Genomic DNA, 12,413 nt, shown 5'->3' with positions numbered 1-12,413 from the left:
CAATCGTGCTTGATTCGCGGCGCGAAGTCGCGAACGCGAGTGTGGAGTCGAATTCGCATATCCGCGAATTAGACTTCACACTCGCGTTCGCGGCTTCGCGCGCGAGTGTGAAGCGGGCTTTACAGCTTGGCAAAAAAGAGTAGAAATTAAAAAGTGGCAACACTGTAGAGTCGTCCCTTTCAAATCAATATATATAAGAAAACGGGACGACTATGGGACGACACTACAGTGTTGCCACTTTTTAATTTCTACTCTTTTTGCCAAGCAGTAGCTGCTGGAGTAGAGTTTAATAGGGGTTGGATGAAAACAAGAGTACCACAATAATAACAGAATATATTCAGACAGAGAAGTGATAGAGGCTGGCGCGCTCGCAGGGGCCGCGGCGCGCCGTGCTGCCGCAGCACGACCAGTGCCGCGCGCCCGGGTGCCCCGCGTGCCCGTGCCCGCAACCTGCAAGAGGACTCATTTTCATAACTGGCTATACAACGAAAACAAAAACAAAATTTCATTATCTATCGCTCTTGTGATGGAGCACAAAAGGTCGCTGTCACCGAAGCATCAGTCTTTACTGGCAGGACTCATGCAGTCTTTTTCATACATTATTTATTTATTTTAATCTTTATTGCACAATACATGAAGGTGCAAATGACGGACTTTATGAACTTTAGTAGAAAATATTATTCCAAAACAATATACAGTGTATACATACAGGACTATAAACTACCAAATTTTGTCAGCCAGAGTGTTACTAATGAATGTTTTATTAAAGTCTGGCAACACTGCTGTAAATTGCCGCGGAAAAGTCCCGGGAGCATAACAGTTATAGGCTGACCGCAGACGCGACGGAATTCCAGACGGAATGTGTATTATGACCACATTGTGACGGAAACCTATCAGACTAAACTAACTGCCAGATTTGCAAGAAAAATACTGTAATCAATTAATCATATCAAGCAGAACTACTAGTTTTTCAACACCAAATTCTGTCACAATATATGCAGCAGAACTTTTATAGGGTTGCCAACATTGCAAGTACAGCTAACGCATTAAAACGAACTGCCTTGATAAGATATAGCTGGTCAAGCAAATTTTGTCAGTAAAAAAAGGCGCGAAATTCAAATTTTCTATAGGACGATATCCCTTCGCGCCTACATTTTTCTAATTTGCCGCCTTTTTCTACTGACAAGATCTGCTTGATCAAGTATAGTATAGCCCGCTCCACACTCGTGCGCGAAGCCGCGATCGCGAGTGTGAAGTGGAATTCGCTGATCTGTGATATCGACTCCACACCCGCGTTCGCTGCTTCGCGCACGAGTGTGGAGCGGGCTTATGATATTATAGAGCAGGGGCCTCTAAACTTTTTGACCTGAGAGCCTGGGCAGAGGGGTTACCGCGAAAACCGAAATTCGCAAATTGCGGGGATCTTTCTCTTTTACTCCAATGAAGGCGTAATTAGAGTGACAGAGAAAAATGCCCACAATTTGCGAACTTCGATGTTCGCGGTAGCCCCCCTGGTCATTCGTCTTTCCCGCTTTATTTCCACGGGCAGGGGTCTAATACCTCTGTATCCAGGCATGTGTCCTGGGCAGGCGCAATGCGCGTCGCGGCGGCCGCCGGACGAGCAGAAGGAGCAGCAATGGAACTGCCCCGAGTGTGGCTGGCAAGCGCGCGCGGCGCAATGGAACGGGCTACCCTAGAAACATAAGCATAAAATTGATCACAAAATTCGCGTTTACCGATACTTCACAAGCATTTTAGGAAGGTTTACTTGAAGAGGGGTTTTGTAAACCAACGATACGGGATTATAAATAATAATAAATGAAACAACACACCCATCCATAAAGAGTTGGGTGACATTTACATACTAGCCCATTGCTTTATTTGGAGGGAGACTGAGAGAGTCAAATCGCTGTATTGAAAGACTTCAAAGCCACGTCTTTAGTTGTGCTTCTGAACAAATATTTTGGTAGCCCTTGAAGTGGAAAACGTTCGATTAAGTCATTTCAATATGAATTATTGCCTGAAGGGACAAGCTTGCTGTTGACCGTAATTATTGAGAAAATATATGCGCCAGGGTAGGGCGAGGGCGTGCGAATCAATGAGCACTTGCGTTCTCCGCGTTCGGACAACTTGAACGATACTTAAAAAAGATATACCTTATCTGCTTCGTTTTCGCTCGAACATGCGAGAGTTTTCGATGTTGACGGTAGGCCCTCAGGGCAGGTATACTTACCTTAACAGGCTTGTTGTTGACTGTGACAGCTAGGAGATAGGCGCCGGGGCTGGGCGGGGTTACAGTCAGGGAGTAAAGACCGTCGCCCCTGTCAGAGACTCGCGCGCTTTGTGGCCGTGCGCTTGAGTCGCTGCGTCGGAAGTAGCCTGCTACCTGCAGAAATGGCACTGGATTAATAAAGTCTAAAGGCTTCTTAAGGGGAGCATTGATTACCAGTTCGCCGGACGATATCAGCCCGTCAGTTGTTCGGAACTGTCACCTGCTTTTGCGTTAAGCTGATAGGCTGATATCGTCCAGCAAACTGGTAATATGTGGGCCCCTAGATCCACACGGTCCATGCACTTGCGAGCGGAAGCCAATGTCGGCCCGATGACCCATACAAGGGTCGCCCACCGGACATTTCGACCCAGACAATTACATTTTTTATATTTTCAACCTTGATTGTGTAAGCGTCTCCGCTCTCCTTACCTGTTCCCCTCCACACCAGATGCGTTCCCCGCTGCTATCCCGTAGCTCTAGCACAGCCTCATGAGGACAATCTACTCTGAGATCTTGGAAACCTGATGGCAAAACATAAAAATAATCGTATTTTACCAAAGTAAGAGCTTTTTACACCTTCTTTAATTTAGTAACTGACAATAGTGACAGCGGTTATTGCGGCATCTCTCGTCAGTTACTAATTTCAGGAAGGTTTTAACGTGCTCTAATGCTCTTTATAACCCGGCAACTTTAAAATCAAGAGTGAACAGGCACCTTCTGGGCGAGCTCGCTCCATCGTAGGCACGTCTACGCCTCAGCTAGTATTGTATATAATCTGTGGCCATGAGTACGCCTATTCATAATATTAAAAAACAGGACAAGTGCGAGCCCGACTAACCCACCGAGGGTTCCTTACTTTTTAGTATTTGTTGTTATAGCGGCAACAGAAATACATCATCTGTGAAAATTTCAACTGTCTAGCTATCACGGTTCGTGAGATACAGCCTGGCGACAGACGGACGGACGGACAGACGGACAGCGGAGTCTTGGTAATAGGGTCTCGTTTTACCCTTTGGGTACGGAACCCTAAAAAGCTAAAGACATAAAAATTTTAGAATCTTAATTTCGGTAAGTCCGAAATATCAATAGATTTAAAAGCCGTCTCCTAGCTTCTTCAAGATAAGAGGAAAAGTTGTATGATGAGGATACCTTCTGTGTTAACAACGCAGCGGTCAGGGTCAGCGGCCTGCGTCAGCAGCCGGCCGACGAGCGTGGCGTCGTGCGTGGCGGGCGCGGTCGGGGCGAGGCGCAGCTCCAGCCGCGGCGGCGTCGGGGGCAGTTCCGTCAGCCGCTCTAACCTCCGCAGCACCGAGCCGTGTAGAGAGAGCAGCTCGTGGGAACGCCCGGATGACAGCAGCTAAGAAGAAAAAAATACATTTCACACCAGGACCTATTCGGAAAAGAATTTTATCTTCCCTGCTAGGAGGGGTCAAAGTGGCACTATTCCTCCCTGCTAGCAGGGATCAGTTACACTTTTCTGTTCTACTATTTTTACATTTCAAAAATTTGCCGAAAACACCTCGCGTAATTTGTGCACAACCGCAGGCGTGGCTCACTCCGCGATTTCGTTGCTTTGCTACAGGTAGCTAAAAGCACATCCGTTCGACCGCAATTTTGGTGTTTTGTGTAGCGGCCATATCTGTGCTGATCGTGACAGACGCGTTTTGTTAGAGAGTGAGTCTTCTGTACCTAGTATTCTTTATTCTGTGACAACCGCTAGTTGATGTTTGATGTGAAAAGCAATATGTGTCACACGGTATCAAAATTATTTCGTCTTGGGCGTTAACTCTAGAATCCCTCATTACGCTCAAGATTCAATGTACCCCTTGACGGAAATATTATCATTTTGATCTAATTGTAACACAAACTACTATTTAAATTAAATGAGTGTGATTGAGTGATTGTATCAGTAATTTTGAACGCAACCCGGGTGAATGACACCTGTCACTGCCACTGTCAGTTTGTCGAAAAAAATCGATTATCACCGAGTTCACGATTTCACGGACTAATAATAACAATATTTACGATTTTATTCTCGTAAATTTTATAACATAGCTATAAGAAGTTGTAAAAATTAATTTTCTATAACGTAAGTTCAAGACACTAGAAGTATTGAGCGTTATATTCTTGTAAATTTCATACAAATACGACTTTAATATTGTCCAATTTCCGAAATGGGATCCGTTTTTGATTACCCGATTTAAATAAGTTGGCTTCATGGAAATGGAAGAAACGCCATTAAACCATCAAGCATACATACAAAATCAAACGCAAAACATTAAAGAGGAAATTAAAGATAAAAAAGGCCGTTTGAGGCCAGAGTTTGATCAGCAATGGAAAAGAAATTTCGGAGTTGAAACTGAAGTAGTATATGTCAAAGTGGATCCTATGGCTGTTAATGTAGAGAGCGGGGGCTCAAACCAGCAAGTCCAATGTGAAATGCCGTTGGAACCAAGCATGTTTCAGCGAGCGGATGCTCCTAGTAAGTAACACTTCTTTATTAACTACGCAATAATGCATTTTGATTGTCTGGTGACCTGAAAAGAATGAGTGGAGATAACTGGATGCAAACAGCAAGGGATCAAAGTTAAGGAAGCCTTTGGAGGATTGCTTGTTTCCACACAAAGCTCGGTTTGACGGGAGACATTATGTGCTGACGTCTCAGTAGTGCGAGGACACTAATATTATAGCTGTACACAAAATTAAAATGAACTGTTTGTATTTTATATAATTTTCGTAACATACAGTTATATTTTTTTCTCAATCCGATTTTAAACTCCTTCACCATGGTGATAAAACCATTTCAGCCAACTAAAAGACTGTTGTAAACTGTTGTACTGTAGTAATCGGGGCAAATCTAAATAATTCATAGTGTTGATGAATTACTTCTGTAACTTTTATATGGATGTTGATAGAATAGTCCATATTTAATTATAATGTAGCATTTATGCTCCCGTAAAACCAGGCTTTATTTATAAACATTGTTAATATTTGATAAGTATGATTAAAAATGTATATATGATTGTTTTAGCTCTGTCACAACTGGATATTAGTCAGATTTTAAACAATTCTGACTACGAAGATGACTGCTCCATTGATGCTGACAAGTTTCGCGAGCATGAAACTGATGGTTCAAGTGAGGATTGCCAGTCTGAAGAAGACCAAGATGCTGAAGGAATGGAAGAACGGAACCATCTTTGGATGGGACATACTTACATGGACAATATAAATCATCCAGGATATAAAATAAGTGAACCTAGGTCTCAAACTTCAAGAACATGGTATAGAACAAAATTCACTCCAACTAAACCTAACCTGCAACAACCAGCATATCTTCCAAATATATGTTCAAGTTCAAAGGATGCTGTAGAATATTTCTACGAATACTTTGATGATACACTTTTCGATACAATAGTTAAGAAAACGAATGATACGGCCTTGTTAAAACAAACTAAACCACTGAACTTCACAAAAGTTGAGTGTAAAACATTCTTTGGTATATTAATAACAATGTCTTGCATAAATTATCCTAAAATAAGGATGTATTGGAACCGAAAATGGGCTATAGATATCATAGCAAAAGCTATGGCGCGAAATCGCTTCTCAACATTGAGACAATCTTTGAAATTAGTATTTGATAACGATGTTACTGAGGAGATGAGGGCTGCAGATCATTTGTGGAAGGTACGTCCGATAATAAATCGGGTTCTAGAAGGATGTCATAGACAGGAGAGACAACAGAATATTGCTATTGATGAAATGATAATTCCCTTAAAAGGAACTTCTCCGATCAAGCAGTACTGTCCGAATAAACCTAACCCTACCGGCATCAAAATTGTAGTCTTAGCAAATCCAAATGGAATGATATGCGACTTTGTGACATACCAGGGCGAAAGTAACTTGGCTGAAGAAATAGTACTCTTTTTGACAAGAACTCTTGTACCGGGACATGTTCTTTATTTTAATCGGTATTTCACAACAGTCGAATTGGCTAAAGAACTAAACCAAAATGGCTTCAAATGCGTTGGAGCTATCAAGAAAAGTCGTCTGCCAAAAGAAGTGAAATCGGAGCTCATTAGTGACAAAACTTTAGCGACAAAACAGGGAAGTCACGATGTCTTAGTGAGTTCAGATGGTGAAATGGCAATAACTAAATGGCATGATACTAAGTCTTCATTATATTTGTCGACGATATATGCGGCCGAAAGCATTGGTATACGTAAGCGTTATGATAGGAAGAAACGTCGAACTGTACCGATACCGAGACCAGAAGTGGCCAGGGAATACAGGTCTAACATGAGCGGTGTGAATCTCACCGAACGACTACTAGCTTCATGTTATTCAAAGACAAGAATGAACAAGTGGACCTTACGGTTCATCCACCATTTCATTGACTTGGCTGTCTCTAATTCATGGATAAAGTATAAGAAAGAAATGCAGGCGCTACAAGTTTCAGGACACAAGATATACCAATTGTGGGAATTTAAGAGGCTCATAGGCGAGCAGTTGATAGAATCTAGTTTGAACAATGATTCTGATGGGGATGGTGAAGAAAGTTGCGTTGCCAATAAAAGAGTTTGGCGCCCTCTAGCACCATTGCCATCTAAAGTGAAAAGGACTCAAGGAAACGCGCATATGCCAGAAGTGGGGACAGTGCAACGTTGTAGAAATAGAGGATGCGAAATGAAAACCACTATCAGTTGTGTAACATGTAACATGCATCTCTGTCTCACTCGTAAGAGAAACTGTTTTAAACAATTTCATACAGATGGGAGCTGTTAAATGATCTCATTAACTAAGGTCAATAAAGTGTGAGAGTGGCTGCGGGGTAAGAATTATTTCGAATAATTAATAAGTTTTGTTTTTATTTCAAAGAGAAGATTATTTTAATAAGAATTAACAGAGTTTCAGTAAAAGTTGATAAACCTGCTGCTATATGTGTTACAATTATGTAATAAATGGTGTGAGTTGGTAACGATGTTGTTTGTATTACTTCAACACTATAATGATGGGTGCTTTTACATATGCGAGTACCTGATAAGCCTGTCAAAAAGAAACTATTTAACGCAAATAACTTTTAATCAGTACTAATATTAGGACCGTGGGACGCTAGAGGATAAATGTTTAAAACAAATTTACGAATTTCAATTCTATTGACATCAAAAGGCGATTGCAAAAAACTAATATTCACTCGTGTAAGGCGCCGTCAATCGCTCTACATAAGAGAGAAACCATACTCGTGCGAAACATGTAAAAGGCAACTTGATTACCTTATCTACTAAGCTTGTGTTTTCAACTGGATACTAAAATAAAACATGGCACTGCCCTATTTTGTTTAATAGATCTGTCATTTTATTACAAAATTGGTATAAATATAAATATGATCGGATTGGATAATCAATTGTGGTTAATACAAAAAAAAAACATTTTGGGTAGCTCGGGTAACTGGCGTTACATTTGGAACAGCAAGTTATCGAGCAAAAGTTGTGGTGTAATTAATATCTAATGATCGTATTTTGTTTGTGCAGAAGGCATTTAAATCTCATTAAGTTTTATTAATTTAGAAATTATTCATTTACGAATTTTATTGTAGCGCTCAAAAAAGTTAAGCGTGAACTGACCTCTTCAGCGAACTCTACCGCATCGAGCGCGTGTTGTTCGCGCTGCGCGAGCGCGCGCGCCTGCTCGTCCACGCGCTGCGCGTGGCGGGCGCGCGCGCGCGCCGCCGCGGCCGCCAGCGCGCGCACGTGCGCGTCCACGGCCGACAGGTACTGCGCGCCCCAGGTTTGGACCTCTTCTTCTACGCGGGCGGCTTGGCTCTGAGAAAACGTATCGATGGAGTCAACTGGGTAAGCAATTTGGATACACCACTTTTCTATGAATAGTAGGTACATACATATAGTAGACAAAATTGGTTGTTCCAGGTATTCTTCTCTTGATCAGCCAGCCAGACAGGCCAGCCGGGTAAGTAGGTTACCTTCCTGTTGCCACCAGCTGCCTCAACTCAAACTCAAATTTCCCTCTATAAGGTACATGTCTTTCAAACTCTTTTTCACCTTACTGGATTTTAATAAAATGGATATATCTCTTCGTAGTCGAATGTAATACCCACTCCAATCATCGAGATACATTAAAACCTGACTCAGTGCATGCACCATGCATTCCATCGTTCAAGATCATAATGCCTATCACATCGACCTGCCTAACGTTTTGCCGAGGCGGTGACATCGCTTTGCCGAGCCTACAGGCTATGCTATCTTACCCGTTGTACGATATCAGGGAGCGACCTGACGCATTTGGCATCCTCTGCATCCTGTAGAATTAACTCGAATAAAATATTACTCACATCGACTTGCTGAGCCTGCAAGTTCAGCATCCTCGTCGCCCGGTCCACGTTCTCAGGCACCAGCCTGGCGCGATCACATGCATCTTGTAGAAGCCGCGCGCGCTCCGCCGCCGCCCGAGCCGCGTTGGCCAATGCGTGCCCAGAGTGGGAGATCAGGCAGCAATCGCGGCAAATTACCTACAGGAGAACAAAATTAATCTACTTTCACTACCAGTATTGGTCATAATATTATCCTCAGCTCAGGATATCCACTTATCCTAATTCTAAGACATGGTAGCTTTCAGATTACTTAACTCGTCCTATAGGGTGAGAGAAGATGACCCCAAACTCAAAACCAAAGCATATGACGAAAAACGCTTTTAACATATGGATTGAAAGAAATACTTGTGAGAACATGCGGCCCATTTACGTAACTTCAGACTCGAACTTTCGTTACCTGCTGGCAAGTGGCGCAGTAAACGCAGAGTTCTGCACGATGCTGGCTGCAGAGCGTCGCAGGGGTCTGTAGGGGCTGTAGAGAGTGTCGGGCCGTGGTCTTCTGGCGGCTGTGGGCCTCGCCGCAGGACTCGCAGACGCTAACGAGGCACTGGTCGCAGCGGCTTTGGGCCTGTCAACAACGGTAATGGTCTGTGTAAAATCTTCGCTGGTCTCAGGTGTTGTAAAGGTGGTGAAATAATAAGTGGACTGTAGTATAACGCTGGTTTACTCTCAAAATTACAAAAATACAAAAAGTGGCAAAGTGGATTGTCGTTGGGATTCAAGAGATGACAAAGTAAGTTTTTGAAAGCTCTATAACTGTCAAAGCTTTGAATATAAAATTGCCATAGTAAAATTTGAAACATAGAGATTTGAATGATGATTGAATTTGTACGTTTAATTGCATATTTTAATTAAAAAATAGACAATTTGAATAATATTAATTGTAAGAACATATTAATTGATACATAAAATTAAATTATATTAAAAACTGTGAAGTTGATTTTTATTGCCGACATTAAAATTGAGCTTAAGAAAAAGGATCAAAAATGTATCCATTTTTGAACGTTTCTGAACATGCTCCCGGCCTTGAAGTCTAGATCTTCAATTATTTGTCGACAGGGAGAGAGCAGATGTTGTTGTAGGCTCGTCGGATGACCCTTCTCTTTGTCTGCATGTTTTTGTTCCGCTTGCGACGCCGTCGCTGCCACGAATGCCTCGGACGACTCGACCGGTTGACAGAAGAGAAGAGGTGGCAGTTTTGTCCTTCACGCCAATCAGAACGCCTTCCTGGAGTTCCTGTTGATGAGTGCCACGAACGTTGAATTGACGAAGTCCTGGAGGCAGTAGTCTGTGGGTGTGGCACGAAATTTGTGGATCGTCCTATAAGGAAGTGGGAAGGAGTTAAGGAACCGAAGTTACTTTGGTCGTCTGACATTAAAGTCAGCGGTCTTGAGATTGAAATTGCCCTAATTTGAATCAGTAGTGCAGACATCCCTTCGTATGTTATGTGCAAATGCCGTGTTAAAGAAAACTGAATGCGTTCGTATACCTCCAATGACGTCGATGCATTACCAGACATTATTGTCTGCGTTTTACCCTGGCGCGCAATGAATCGGCGCAAGGCTGCAATGAACGCATGTTTATTTAAATGTGAATCTAGCTCGAGTTGCACTGCTCCCATGGCAAGGCACACAAACTCACAAATAATCCCGTTTTGGGTGAATATCAAGATTGGATCAGAATAATTGACTCCAGTCTCAAGAAATGAATGTTGTGACTCAATGTCACTGAATATTGAACTGAGCAACACTGGATGTTTGAGGTCGTAATCGTAACTGGAGTTGCTCAGTCTTCCCCCCTCACGGACGAGATTGCCATCGCCGAGAAGCGGACAAAGAGACCGTGAAGGAATTGGGTCTCCTTGAGCCTTACGCGAAAGTAAGTTATTGGAATGCCCGCGCTCTTTGTGTATAATATAGCCTATTTGTTCGGCTTCTGAGCGACGCTCCACTGAAAGACACGTAGCTGAAGCATGCTGACATGAATGCCCCAGGACTGCAGGCGACTCCTTCAACTGCATGGATACTTTGAATTGCCTGTCAGGATCAGTTTTTGTAAACTGCTCCTCACAAGCGTTTTGTTCTGGCGTCAAGCTGTGCCTAGGAACAATTGAATGTAACTCCCGAAATAGCGGGACGTGAATATTTGAATCTGGTGGTATTTCATGTGAATTGATGAAGTCTGAGTTGTGCGCCTTGACAACGGTATTAGCAGCGCTTACCTCCAACTCATTGACGACAGAATTACGCCGCGAATGCTTTTGGATCAGCACTTGCGCAGACGACATGCTCGCGAAGTAGGTATCTTCGAAGAGAGCCCACTCCTCTCTGATATCCCCTTCGCTTGTAGACGCAGACAACATCTCGATATCCGTCTGTAATGCATCGAATTCATCGTATATAGGCACTGTATTGTCGAATCTTAATTGTAACTCGGCAAGCTGCAAATCACTTAATTGCGGTTTGGCTGCTAGATTCGAAACGAACTTTTGAAATGTAATAAGTTTGCCTTTAATAACCCCGCGCTTGTAATTTAGTTTCCTTAAATCTTGTTCATTAGACATTGTGAATAAAGGTATAAAGTAACAACCCTACTCAAATAAAATAGCAATAATATGAATTTAAACAAAATTTGCTCTGCGAAATTGCCAGGCGTTTAATCTTAATGCAATATGGATCGGAGGTGCAATAAAATTATGTAATCACTTAATTACCTTGTTTACTTCCTCCCGGCACAATGCAGTTTGCTATAGAAATCGATTGACTAACGTGTTCACGTGCGGTTATTTTAGTTTTAAATTGAAATTAAGCTAGTGAAATGTTTAATTAATTACTATTTTGATTAATGTACAGTTAGGTATCAAGTTTGAAGTGAAATTGTGAAATTAAATCTTATGTATTACTATGAACTGTGTTATGAGGTTATATCTGCCTACAATTATGAATACCGTTAATGAATACTATTGAATTTAATATCTACTTGCTAAACTGAATCAAATAATGGCAATGAAGACTATGAATCTACTTTCTGCACTAGATGGAAAAGTAGTGAATATATTTGAATATGTTTGAAATGAATGGATGGTGCAGCTACAAAGGAAAACAAAGGAAATGTAAATGGAATAAAAGGAAAAGGAACGATCTCACTTTTTCGTGCTTGTCCTAGTTCTCCTTCTGGATTGACTGCTCCTGGATTCTGAATCTGGATTTTGGTTGAAGTTGATCCCCACTGGATGCTCCTGGACTGGTCTGGTTGGTGCTGGATGGGCTGAATTCCGTAACTGACTCCTGGTTACGCCTGGATTCCCTCTGAAATGGGATGCTCCGTGTGTCCGTCGCTGCTTTGTCCTGACTGATGGGACGCAATGAATATCAGCTCTGGAACTTGCACGTAGCTGGATGTGCCCTGCGCCAACCTGGATGACCCACGGCTTCACTGGAGAAGGTCCGTTGAATAGATGGAGCTCGACTCGATGCCACAATCTTGCCTTCTCGCAATTCAGAGGCTTCGTAAGGACCATGTAAAATCTTCGCTGGTCTCAGGTGTTGTAAAGGTGGTGAAATAATAAGTGGACTGTAGTATAACGCTGGTTTACTCTCAAAATTACAAAAATACAAAAAAGTGGCAAAGTGGATTGTCGTTGGGATTCAAGAGATGACAAAGTAAGTTTTTGAAAGCTCTATAACTGTCAAAGCTTTGAATATAAAATTGCCATAGTAAAATTTGAAACATAGAGATTTGAATGATGATTGAATT

General features: G+C 42.2%; 2 protein-coding genes across 3 annotated transcripts in view; one reads left to right on the top strand and one right to left on the bottom strand.

Annotated features, from left to right (window-relative positions):
- Nucleotides 1-321: 321 nt before the first annotated feature.
- LOC134663476 (E3 ubiquitin-protein ligase TRIM45) overlaps nucleotides 322-12,413 on the bottom strand; it is a 41,307-nt gene continuing 29,215 nt past the window's right edge. For both annotated transcript variants that reach the window (XM_063519846.1, XM_063519845.1), the window contains 8 exons: nucleotides 9,055-9,225; nucleotides 8,619-8,795; nucleotides 7,894-8,091; nucleotides 3,422-3,629; nucleotides 2,702-2,793; nucleotides 2,234-2,386; nucleotides 1,561-1,693; nucleotides 322-450 (listed from right to left, as the gene is read on the bottom strand). In XM_063519846.1, the coding sequence (XP_063375916.1) occupies nucleotides 338-450; nucleotides 1,561-1,693; nucleotides 2,234-2,386; nucleotides 2,702-2,793; nucleotides 3,422-3,629; nucleotides 7,894-8,091; nucleotides 8,619-8,795; nucleotides 9,055-9,225 (1,245 nt within the window). In that variant the 3' untranslated portion in view covers nucleotides 322-337. The remainder of the gene's footprint in view (nucleotides 451-1,560; nucleotides 1,694-2,233; nucleotides 2,387-2,701; nucleotides 2,794-3,421; nucleotides 3,630-7,893; nucleotides 8,092-8,618; nucleotides 8,796-9,054; nucleotides 9,226-12,413) is intronic.
- On the top strand, nucleotides 4,246-7,247 carry LOC134663475 (piggyBac transposable element-derived protein 4-like). The gene is made up of 2 exons (XM_063519844.1): nucleotides 4,246-4,754; nucleotides 5,304-7,247. The coding sequence occupies exons 1-2, from the start codon at nucleotides 4,490-4,492 to the stop codon at nucleotides 7,052-7,054; spliced, it is 2,016 nt and encodes a 671-aa protein (XP_063375914.1). The 5' UTR covers nucleotides 4,246-4,489; the 3' UTR covers nucleotides 7,055-7,247.

This window comes from Cydia fagiglandana, chromosome 4 (genome assembly GCF_963556715.1).
Source record: "Cydia fagiglandana chromosome 4, ilCydFagi1.1, whole genome shotgun sequence".
NCBI lineage: Eukaryota > Metazoa > Arthropoda > Insecta > Lepidoptera > Tortricidae > Cydia > Cydia fagiglandana.
Note: the sequence above shows the minus strand (reverse complement) of the source record. Positions and strands in the feature narration are given on the sequence as shown.

Coding starts and splice junctions, on each gene's coding strand:
- LOC134663475 (XM_063519844.1), top strand. CDS start 4,490: ATGGAAATGGAAGAAACGCCATTAAACCATCAAGCATACATACAAAAT. Junction 4,755..5,303: donor TCAGCGAGCGGATGCTCCTA/GTAAGTAACACT, acceptor TGATTGTTTTAG/CTCTGTCACAACTGGATATT.